General features: G+C 38.5%; 1 protein-coding gene across 1 annotated transcript in view; it reads right to left on the bottom strand.

The window, feature by feature from the left end:
* Nucleotides 1-2,125: 2,125 nt before the first annotated feature.
* Nucleotides 2,126-12,272, bottom strand: part of lrrc75a (leucine rich repeat containing 75A) — a 29,635-nt gene continuing 19,488 nt past the window's right edge. The window contains exon 4 of the mRNA XM_053506681.1: nucleotides 2,126-4,092. Within this exon, the coding sequence (XP_053362656.1) occupies nucleotides 3,258-4,092 (835 nt within the window). The 3' untranslated portion in view covers nucleotides 2,126-3,257. The remainder of the gene's footprint in view (nucleotides 4,093-12,272) is intronic.

The following is a 12,272-nucleotide window of genomic DNA, read 5'->3' as shown; positions in this document are numbered from 1 at the left end:
TCCATCACAGGGCACACACATACACTATGGACAATTTGGGAACGCCAATTAGCGTAATCTGCATGTCTTTGGACTGTGGGAGGAAACCGTAGCACCAGAGGAAACCAACCAAAGTCAGGGGGAACTTGCAAACAATCCCGAGGTGGGAATCCAACCTGGACCCTGAAAATGTCACGCCACTATGCCACTCTGTAGTGTGATATAGTGTAGGTATATTTCCATTTAAATAATGATGCTTATGGCTGATTAATTGAGCTTTATTAATCCATGATTGAATTTAACATTAAACAAAAGGTGGCAAAAAGTATCAATTAGAATGCTCAGATTTATTAAATAGGTGGGACAGTAGTGTAGTGGTTAGCACCGTCGCCTTGCACCTCCAGGGTCTGGGTTCAATTCCCGGTCAGGCTTGATTCCCGTCTCTGTGTTTCCTCCGGCTACTCTGGTTTCATTTCAAAGATATGCAGGTTAGGCTAATTGGTGTTCCCAAATTGCCTGTAGTGAGTGTGTGATGGATTGGCACCCTGTCCAGGGTGTGCCCTAAGCACTGGATAGGCTCCAGGTCCCCACGACCCTGAATACATGATAAAGGAGTATAGAAGATGAGTGCAGGAGATTTATTAAATATTTCTTTGAGAAGATTTAAAAGTTACAGATCTTTTGTTTTACTTTTAAACCTGCTGATTATGACTTGGTAATAAACATCACGAGGGGAGATTTTTTACTTTACCTCAGATTTATTTACTTTAAAGATGTCTTCAGATTATCCGCTTTTGCTTCAAGGTATAATCATTATAATGGCTTAATAATTAAAACGTTGATTGAATTTAAGAATATGTATGAGAATTCCGCCCAAAATAAATGCATAAAAAACTAGAAGCTTTTTTAAAATGCAACATTTTCCACAAGCATTTCCGAAAGGCTTAGGTAGTTATGTGACTATGGATAGGTATAATATTTGTGGAAGAAGCATTAGCAGATTCTGCCAAGATAAGACTTGTAGTGTCATACTAAATACCTTTTAGTCAGAATTCATATATGATGTAAATATATATATATATATATATATATATATATAATTTTTTTTTTTGCACTTGGCATGAATATTAAACTTAGGCAGTTGGCATGGCGGTATAGTGGTTAGCACGATGGCGTCGACTTCCAGGGTCTAGGGTTCGACTCACACCTCAGTGTCCATGCTCGGTGGGTTTCCTTCCACAGTCCAAAGACATCCAGATCAGGTTATCTGACCTTCCCACATTGCCTGTAGTGTAGGGTAGGATGGATTGGCACGCTGTCCAGGGTGTACCCTGCCTCGTGTCTTAAGTCCCTTGGGATATTTTTTCATACATACACAACATTCCTTAAGGGTCATAAAAATCAAGATATATCAACTGCATCTCTAATGTTATGCTAATCATTTAACAGGCTATTTTCATTTGTTGTGTTTGAAAGAGATTTTATATTTGTTCACCATGCAAGAATCTAATAAAATTCTTGTGGGCTGTGTAGTGTTAAAGTTGCACTGGCTTTTGAAACGGTCTAAGTGTATAGACTATTTATTGCATATTTATTGCTAAGGGGAGATGTCTCCCATATATGGCTGCTGAGAATGTTAGCATGTGGCTAACCTTAGCTAGCTATCTAGCTAGCAAAGAATAAAAATTAAAGCATAAAAGAATAAAAGTTAAAGCGCTGCTGCATCAGTCTCTCACAGCAGAAAAACAAACTTTCATTTAATATCATTATTTAAATTTAATTTAATTCTACAATGGCATTGTTAGTAATTCAGGAAACTATTCGCCATAACAAAATAAAATTAATTAATTAATTACAAAATCAATATTGAACACTATTAAATAAAACATGTTAAACAAAGATTAATATGTAAATTGACAAAAGTAATATTTTATGTAATATGTTAAACCACAGGACCGTAGATAATTTGATAGGTCGGTATATTAAGATTATATGTTTAATATTTCTCCTGGCTTGAGGCTTTTGAAGAATGAAATTCCGAAGGCGTGTTATGAGGCTGTCTGGGTAACATATAATTTCACGATAATTTCTTACTGCCTTGATATGATTATCAAAAAAGGTTAAATCAATCAGTCTGCAACATGAATATGGTCCTTACAAAATAATATATTTATTACAGAAACTCTGTAAAAGAACATTTAATAATAGAGTAAGACCTGAAATTGGCTCGTTCACAGAAAGAGGGATAATATGAGCCGTGTACTAAACTGTATTCAAGATACTCAATATATTGAAGATTGGATCTACTGGAGCATAAGTACTGTATGTGCTGGTGAAGAAATACTTGGTGAATATGTGGATGGATATAAATGTGGCGTAATTTTTTAAACAAATACTCAATAATACAGTGGCTGGGTGATTATTTTAAAATATATATACCAAATAAATTGCAATTATAGAGCATGTTAGAAAGTTCTGTATAAAAGGAAGAGCAAAGCTTTGATACCTTATCAATAATAATAATAATAATAATAATAATAATAATAATAATAATTGGGACATTTATGTTTTTTTTAATTGTTGATCCATCTTTGGTGCCAGTCCATCATAAAGCACAACACGTTTCTAAAGGTGAACCGAGGGCATCCTTGACATTTTTTGCTTCCCTCTTGTTTTTCCAGAGGAGTACAGGCTGCGCCGACATTCGCGACATGCATTTCAAAGGCTAAGGAACATTTTCTTTCTTGCTTGGGACGTGGAAACGGATGCATAGCCGGAGAAAGATATTTTCAAGCTAGACTAATAATGTCAAGCCGGAGCGTTTGTCTCGTATATCACAATCCCCGTGTGTACCGGAAAAGCATGCGCGCCCACTCAGAGTCAGACCATCACACATCTGCACACGCTCCTCGTTAACAGGGTCAGACAGGCACATAGGTAAAAGTCGGTCGTTAGGACCATATAACCAAGGGGTATTACCTGAAAGAGAAGCATTTAAACTGCAAAGGGTATCCTACCTTACTTTATATATACTGTAATATGATTGTTATACCTCATAATGTGGTATAATTTGAATTTTTATCCACGTCATACACAAAATATAATTTATTCGCCATATAGTCTCTTGCTTTTAAGTGAATCATCCGCTCTGATCTTATACTAGCTTGACATTTATTATGCCGACCTGTGAGCGCTCTAATGCAGGGTCTCTCCTGAGTCCTGACTCTTTGGACAAGACAGGTTTAAAGGCTACGACTTCTAAATTAAGCAAAGCCTGGTCAGGTCATGTCGCCCGAATGACAAGGCACCCGATCCGCACCGTTGTCCTTCCTCACATCCCCGAAGACTGCCGAAGAGTCCTGCGATTGACTAGAGCACGACAGCTGTGAGCTTCGGCTGTGTGTGTCTTCTTCGCCTTCAGCCTTAGTCGCTTTTTTTCCATTGCTTTGTCTTTCGTACGGTCTTCGCGCGGCACGCAGCTCTTCCATGGTCCACACACTGTCTTCGTCATCTGGACCTCTGACTTCTCTATCAAAGTCGAGCAGCTCCTCCATCATCTCTTCAATCTCCATTTCTCCATCTATGTCACAGTCCACCTCCGACCTGAGCTCGCCCAGACTAAGCGTCTTGTTTGTATCGTCAGTGTTATCAGTGTCATCCTCATCCGGCCGGGCGTCCGGCTCACTCGCCTGGCTCTCCCCGAACTCCATGATGGTAGGCAGGTTGCCCTGCTTGGGGCAGCGCTTACGCAGGCTCACTAGGAATGACTGCGGCAGTGAGAAAATGTCCACGTTGTTCCCGAGGTCGATCCACGTGATGCTGGGGAAGCGGTCGGGTTCCTTCAGGGTGTCCGTCAGCTCCTTGAGCACGGCTCGTGTCAGCCTGTTGCCGTTAAGCGCCAGCGTCTCAAGCCGAGGCAGCGACGCCAGAGTGGGCAGGAGCAGAAGAAAGGCCTCGTCTGTGAGCTCTGTGAAACCTAACTCCAGGCTGGAAAGGCGAGACGCGTGCCGCTTCAGATGCGAGCACAGCCGCTCCATATCTTTCACTCCCAGGGGAATGCCGGAAAGGTCTAACGCTCCATTAGCAGGCGGGTTGGATAGAACGGCTTTCAGGCTGAGAAGAGGAAAGAGAAAGCGTCAAGCACTAGAGATGTAAATGTAAACAAAGGAGAGATTTGCATATCATTTAAACCTTTATGAATCATAATGAAAACATATTGTGCTATGTCAGGTCCAGATGTGGAGCTCTAAGTACCAAACCTTCCATATACAGTAGCTGATTTAACTGTGACGCTCCAAGGATCAGGCCAGACTCCAGAATAAGTGAAACTCCTCCACAGAATAACGAAAAAACATTTTGTTCACACAAATCCACATATTTATATTAATATACAATATACAGGCAGTTTAAAAAAACATTCCATATAAGAGCAATCAAGTTGCAGAGCATGAAGACGAGTGAATGAAAATCAGGCATAAAAAAAAATGTAATTGCTTAGATGTTGTTGATCCTTTTTTTTCTTGAGGATGTCAGGTTTAAGAATCTCCTAGTAAATGCATCCTCAATAACACCAGTAATAATAATAAGCTGTTTGGAAAGACTGCATAAAAGAAGCCCTTCTTTAGAGCATCACATTAAAAGCACCATCTGAACCATCGTTGGAACCATAATTGGAATCATTTAAATTTCCTCACCTTGAAAATCATCAGCATTTGTGATATAAAAAGCGAGAGAAAATAAAGGAAAAAACACTTATAAACACTTTTGGGTAATGATGCACGTGTATTGGTGGGGAAAAAATGGCCGGCATCGTGCTGGCATAATCCTACTGTATGATATTTCGACTGGCTCTGTCAGAAGATTACTACATGGCTGTGGATAGATTGTGTTATCCCGAGATGAATTGGGAACTTGTCCAGGGAGATGCGAGTCCATCTGCTTTGTGCCTAGTGTTTCAGGGAGCGGATCCAGAAATATAACCCTGACCAGAATAAAGCAGATATAAAAATGTAGTGTTCGAATGAAACGATATGGCATCACCATATGGGTACGACTGATTTAATTATGATTTTTCAGTTCGTATATTTATTTCAGGCGGTGCGGTGGTGTAGTGGTTAGCACCGTGGATTTATACCGCCAGGGACAAGGGGTTGATTCCCGCCATGGGTTGCGGCGGGTATGTGTGCATGGAGTTGGCATGTTTGGCCCCATGATTGGTGGGTTCCTTCCAGGTGCTCAGTTTTCCTCAAACAATTCAAAGACATGAAGATTAGGATAACTGGTGTGTACTTGCCCTGAGATGAACTGACCAATTCATCGTGTCCCCAGTCTCCTGGGAGAGACTCCAAACCTCCTACAACTCTGTACAGGATAGGCTGTGTAGAAAAATTAACAAATACTTATTTTAATGGTTTTAATATTTCTGGACTTGGGTAAATTGAAAAAAAAAAATTTAATTCGGCAAAGACGAATTCTGCAAAGACAAGAGCCGGCAAAGTACATTCTGAAAGGGTTGCCAACCCATCACAAGGCACAAGCACGCACACGCCGAAACTACAGGCATTATGGAAAGGCTACTTAAGCCTAAATCATGTCTTTGGACTGAGGGAGTTAAGTCAAGTACCCACAGACAGAAGATTCGAACCCCAAACCCTGGAGATGGCAGGCAACAGTGCTAACCATTTCGCCCCGGTGCCCTAAAATCAACCCAAATTACACCAAAAATGTTCCCATATCATTGTCTGCTGTGTCTTTCTTCTAATATAACAACGGAAACATGGTTTAATTCTTTTATTCAATGCTAATATCCATATCATTAAAGAGCTCTATTTAAGCATCTGGGTACCCACGGCGAGTCGTGCAGATGTTTATCTGCAGGCAAAGTGTTAAATCGGAGCCAGCAAATGAAGCACGGCACTCGGCAGCGCACACGTCGAGGGCTAAAAATAAAAAACCGAGAGCACTGACATTCCAGTTAACATCCACAGACGTAGTGTGAGAGAAGGAGGAGAGAGGAAAACTTGTGCTGCCTTTTTATAATTGCCATAAAAAGGAAAACTAGAATTGGATTTAATAACCCCTTTGGCACCAGTGAACACAATAAACAGACCGTGTAGTCATGCAGGGTGGAGAAGAGCTGATTTCAATTATGACCCAAGCTCCAAAAAATGCTGCTGGATTCTGACATCTATGCTGTTGAAAAAAAAAAAAAAGGAAGAGGTTTAAGTTCTTGAGTAAACTGAAAATGGATTTCTTAAGTTAACGTGACAAAACAACCACATATACGTCGATTCTAAAGAACTACAGTATAAATGCATCTCCACGTTGAAAGCTGACAATCAATCTGGAAATCAAAATGTTAGCAGGTCAATTACCGTATTTTCACAGTGTATTTTGAAATGGATAAAAGATATCGAGTGTAGGCAGCCGAGGGTACACTGCCATGTTTAGACTGGATTAATCATGACCAGCTCAATAGTTTATTTTCAGCACAGAAAACTCAACAGCGAAGGATTACTTCATGTATACAGTATGTCGCGATCCGTACACAATCTCGAGCTCTGCCGCTATAATAACAAAACATCAAAAATAGGAAATGAATTCTGTCTCACTGACTTCAACATGACCTTTGTTTTCTCATCCCATATACAGTATCTACTGCAAATGCGTATAAAAGTGCTAAGAAGTAAATATCAGGACATCTGATACCTGCAAGACTTCAGAAGTTCATGTATACAAATTATTGCCATCAATCGATTAAAATTTTTAATCTAGTTAATCACAGTCATAGTCTGTGATTAATCGCGATTAATCGCAATTTTAAATTCAGCACACCTGCTGATGTTTCCTCAGTCATCTTATTAACCGTGTTGTGTTAAACGCCATCACATATAATCAGGTAAGTGTTTAAACTTGGCCATATGGTTAATTAGTGTTAAAATTGTAATGCGTTAAGTTTTCTAGATTAATCGCATTCATTATCCCATTTAATATCGACAAACCTTATAGAAAAACATCCTTTATTAGTAAAAAAAAAAACAACATCATTTTTAAACCATGTATCATTTTTCTTCCAGTTCACAATGATGTGGCACTTTGTGTTGATCTATCACTTTACATCCCAAAAAAATACATTTACATTAAAATGGGGAAAAGCTCAAGGGGTATGAATACTTTTGCACGGCACCGTGAAAAAAAAAAGCCAATGAAATGCAGTTAGCATCCAACCAGAAGTGTATAAGTGGTCTATTTACAGTAAATACCGATGTGGTTCTGTTAATGAGGGTGTGGGTGCATATGTACAGGGATGAGAGTGATTAATGTACGGAAGGTGCAGGAGGTGATAAAGAAAAAAAACGTATAACTGTGCAAACATTGTGCAGTGAACAAGACAAGAGGAAAACATGATCAACATGACATACATATAAAATATACAGGATAAATATGGGTGGAATATACAGTAGTACAGTTATAAACATCAATTATGGATGGTGCAAAGATGCATAGTGGATGACGCAGTGCAATAATGACTTGTGCAGTAGTTCTGCTTAAGCTACTTACTATCAATGAAACAATGCAATACAATGCAATATATCAGACAGTAATATACCACGTCATACAGTATGTCTTTATACTGTACATAAAAACTTACAGTATAAAGAAAGATCTGTGTTATACAGTCATTGTTTCATTGCAGGTTTTCGTATCCCACGAAATCACAGTGGGAGTCTTAAAATCAAATGCAAGGCAATATTTGCGGTGTGTGTATCAGAGACTTGATACTCAAGGTCTGCAAGAACGTCCCCGCCAGACATGAAGTCAAAGAGGACAAGCTTAATCAGCTGCTTACTCTGCTACTATCTATCCGACACTGGCCTTCAACTTGCTATGTATTTCATTTCTCCTAAGGACGATTATCCCTGAGTCACCCGGCTTGGAGACCTGCACAGGGAATGCTTTCTCTTTCCTGTGTGAGCAGAAAACAGGTGGTGATAGCGATGCTTCCTATTATGTGCACAGCATGAAAGCCAGAATTCCTCTTCTACAATCTGCTAAACTATAACGGCGTGAAGACGGGTCGTGAGTAAACAGCCCTGATTGTCTGCGCACCAATGCAGAAAAAAAAAAATGTTGGTAGCAGGTAGGTAATGTAGCTGAGTGTAGGAGTTAGAATGAGATTGTATTTTATAGTTCGAGCTTGTAGGGTCTCATGATGTTGTACGATGTTCTGGGAACACTGTGCAAGCAGGGAATACGCTTTAGATGCCAGTCCATCATGTTGTATCACACATACATTTACACCAGCATTTGTGTGGGGGATGGAAGGAACCCAGAGCTCCTGGAAGTTGCCCACACAGAGACAGTAAAAAAATTTTTTTATTATGTAGACTAAGCTCAGGATCAAACTCCAGATCCTGGACACTAATTTGCTCTCCTTACTATGTCTTCCACCATACCTACTATACCTTATAATAATCTTAATTATAGGGTTGTGTAGACATGGCATGGAAAAAAAATCAAACTTTTCTAAGAAACAAAACAAAAAAATAAAGTGGTGTAATGCAGCGTTGATTAACATTAGTTATTGTTTTTAAACAACAAATCCGAAAGTGTTCTATTCCTCTTATAGCACAGCAAATTGCCTGGGATTACCCAGCTAAATTGTTCCTCGAACAATTCAATTCAGATATTCCTTTTGAACATGATAATCTTCTGGAAATGGCTTGAAAAAGTTTAAAGATGTTTTTAAGAAATATATACTGTATATATTTGTTATTTTCAGGGAGCATTGTTAGATAACATTCTGGAAACGTTTCAACAAGGTTATGAATTTAAAAATGCCACATCCTACTTGTTATACATCATGCATATACACTGATTAGACATAGCATCTAGTTATGACCACCAGCCTAATATTGAGTAGGTCCCCCTAAATAGTATTACACTGTGTGTTCTGACACTTTTCTACTGGAACCAGTTTTGGATTTGCTCTGGCCCTAGCCACTACAATCTGGCCTTTTTTACAGTAGCAACATTTTCAATACATGTAATCCCCAGCTTCCGAACGATTTCCGCTCCAGGAGCACGTTCGTAAGTCAGATTTGTTCTTAAGATCGACAAAGTGAGTCTCATATGCCTTTGACAAGAATTTACAATGTAAAGCATACTAATCCGCTTGACTAAATATCTGTCCCCTTTCCCACACTGCCATCATGTGGCCAAGAACCATAACCGTGCCTAAGGAAATGAATTTCACACATGTAAAATGTAACATTGTTGTCTCTGCCCCATTAAATCGCGAGTGGAATCCAGGACACAATTTTGTCTCAGAGCTGTTTTCCACTGTATTGGACTGTGAACTCTGTTTTGTTGAGGATTTTCCAAAATCAACATTATTCACCATTAGGACAACCATTTTCTATCATCGTGCTTTTGGACTGATTTATTGAAACTGGTGAGGCCGACTAATTTCTCCAACACCCCAACACCCATACACATACAATATACCGGACTTTGGACATTTTATACATTCACTTACACACTGAACATATTCTCTAAAATTGTTAATATCTGTATCTGGAGCACTCTGGTTTTTGTATAAGACACATGAGCTACATCTGTGATTGAAACTGAAGTAGAATGGTGGTCTGTTCTTATCTGCGAAAATTTTGTAACTCGAATGTTCGTAAGTCGGGGACTGCTTGTATCTCTTGTAATGGCGGCTGGATGTGGGTGGGATATATTAGGCAGCAAGGTTAATGCTGGCTGTGAAAGAAAGGTATTAGAACACTCAGGTCATTAATGTTATGGTGGCAAAAGTGGGGACCTGCCCAATATTACTGTAGGTGGGTACAGAAAAAAAAATATGGCAATATATTGTAAAATATGCAATATATTAAATAATACATTTCCATATATAGTTCTTATATTTATTAATATATTGCAATATATGAATGGACCTTGTATGGATATTTATATATTTATGCATGTTTAAGAATTATACATGATTAATGTCTATAAAGTCCATTTTGTTTAAACTATATTAACATATAAGCATATTGTAAAAAAAACTATCTATCTATCTATCTATCTATCTATCTATCTATAATTAAATTCAATATATTATGAAGTATACTGTTGAATATAAAATTACATACATTAAGATATACATTTAAATATATTTGAATATATAATTATATATATAGAAATATATACGAGAAATAATAAATATTTCTCAATATTTGAAAAGCGGCAATTCCTTATGTATTTTTCAATATATAATTATGTATATTGTAAATATATTTTGGATTATAAATATCTTTTTTTGCTTGTTATTATTAGTTAGTATCAGTTAGCGTTGTAACGAGGAATATTAACATTATAATTTTTTTTATTTTTATCAGAACACTAAATCATTTAATATATTGACGGTTAGTATATAGGGAAACATTTTTTCTTTGTGTAAGGGTGGTCATAATGTTAATTGGTCAAATCTGTTAATTAATTGTGACACATCAGTGAAATAAGTTTTCAGTCATCCCTTATGTTATATCAGCTCAGACACTTCCAGCACTTATTTTTCCATCTCTCTCTCTCTTGTTGTTGTTGTTGGAAAGACAGAAAATAAATGCAGCTTGTTATGTTACCGAGCTCTGGATTATGCAAATTGTTCACCAAACAAGTCCCTGTGAATGAGTTGTTTCTATAGAAACAATAATGAATTCCAATATTATACACCTTACCGGCACCACCACCACTGTCAGAGCCGCTGTTATAGAAAATAAATCAACACCTCCTGAGCGATCACGCTTAAGACACTCATGTATGTAATGATGTAATGTCATGGATGTAACGACATCGTGGTATAAGCAAGAGTATGATGCAAAAAAAAAATTGTTTATTCTGTTAAAAACGTGGCGTTAGATATGAAATGTTGCTGCACTAGTTTGTCGAGACATTTCTGATTAATAATATGTAGATTGGTCACTGCTAATGCACCGAAGCAACGATTATGCTAATTACACCAGCAACAAAAGGGCATAAACGTCAAACAGAATATTTGATTATGTCTCGGTTTGAAATGGATGGACAGTGCTGCCAGAATCAGCGTGGGAGAGAAAGAGTGAGAAAGCAACACACAGGAGGCCAGGAATGAATACTAATGCAGCAAGTCCATTTGCATATCATACTCTGACCCCAGCGCTGCTCCTACATCGAGCACAGTGACTACAAGATGAGGAGGAGATGAAAAACAGGGACAAATACTGTCTTATAAAAAAAAAAAAAAAGGGATTAGATCCAGGTAGATTATGGTGTTTAATAATGTATAGCGCTACGCATATAGGAAAGATGGGCGTGGTCGGGGGCATGATGGTAGAAGGAGAAGGAGCGTAGGATTTGACTAAAGAAAGGATGGAGGTGGGGGGGAATGAGGCAATCTTGGATGAGGGGAAAAGAAAAAAAGACATGCCTAAGAAATGACGTGTCCGTTTCTTAAAAGAAAAGAGCTAGACACACCTATAGACCCAGAATAACGCGCTAACACACACTCGCGGCTGACAAATGAGACGCAGTTTATGGATAAATGGAAAATTTCACCCAGAGTCTTGTGTGCAGACGCTAAAATATTTCCTCATCATCCGCTGACAAACACAATGCTGGTTATTAGGAGTTATTATGAACTTCAGACAGCCGTGCAGACAGACCAGACAGCTGCCGCGTCTCGCACCATTCAGTTCATCCCAAACACTCAGCCCGCGCACATCGCCTGCCTGCTGCAATTCTCCTTTCGATTGTGCCAGTCCTCGTCCTGTTTCAATACAATGGATAAATCACTTTTGAACCGCAAAATACACAGCCAGGTCCATAAGTATTTGGACGGCGATGCAATTTTCTTTGTGATTATGCCTCAGCGCACCACCACCATGGGTTTGAAATAAAGCAATCAAAATGTGATTAAAGTGTAGACTTTTTGGTCAAGTCAATTTCAACAAAATATATATTTAGTGCATTCACTGTTTAGGAATTACAACCTGTTTTTTTTTTTTACATTCACAGGCTTAAAAGTAGTTTCACGGTCAGTGGGGGACATACTGTAGAAGCTTCAGTTGCTGCTTGTTTTTGGTTTTAATGCCTTCAGGTTTTTTTTCTCCATTAAGTAAAAAGCATGCTCAGTTGCATTAAGGTCAGGTGAGTGTTCCCGACCCTTTTTAGAAGCTCTGGAGGTGATTCAAAGTGTATAGCAAATAGCTGCTTATGGGCTTAATGTGATATCCTGAAACAGACCTAACCGA

This window comes from Clarias gariepinus, chromosome 11, assembly GCF_024256425.1.
Source record: "Clarias gariepinus isolate MV-2021 ecotype Netherlands chromosome 11, CGAR_prim_01v2, whole genome shotgun sequence".
NCBI lineage: Eukaryota > Metazoa > Chordata > Actinopteri > Siluriformes > Clariidae > Clarias > Clarias gariepinus.
Note: the sequence above shows the minus strand (reverse complement) of the source record. Positions and strands in the feature narration are given on the sequence as shown.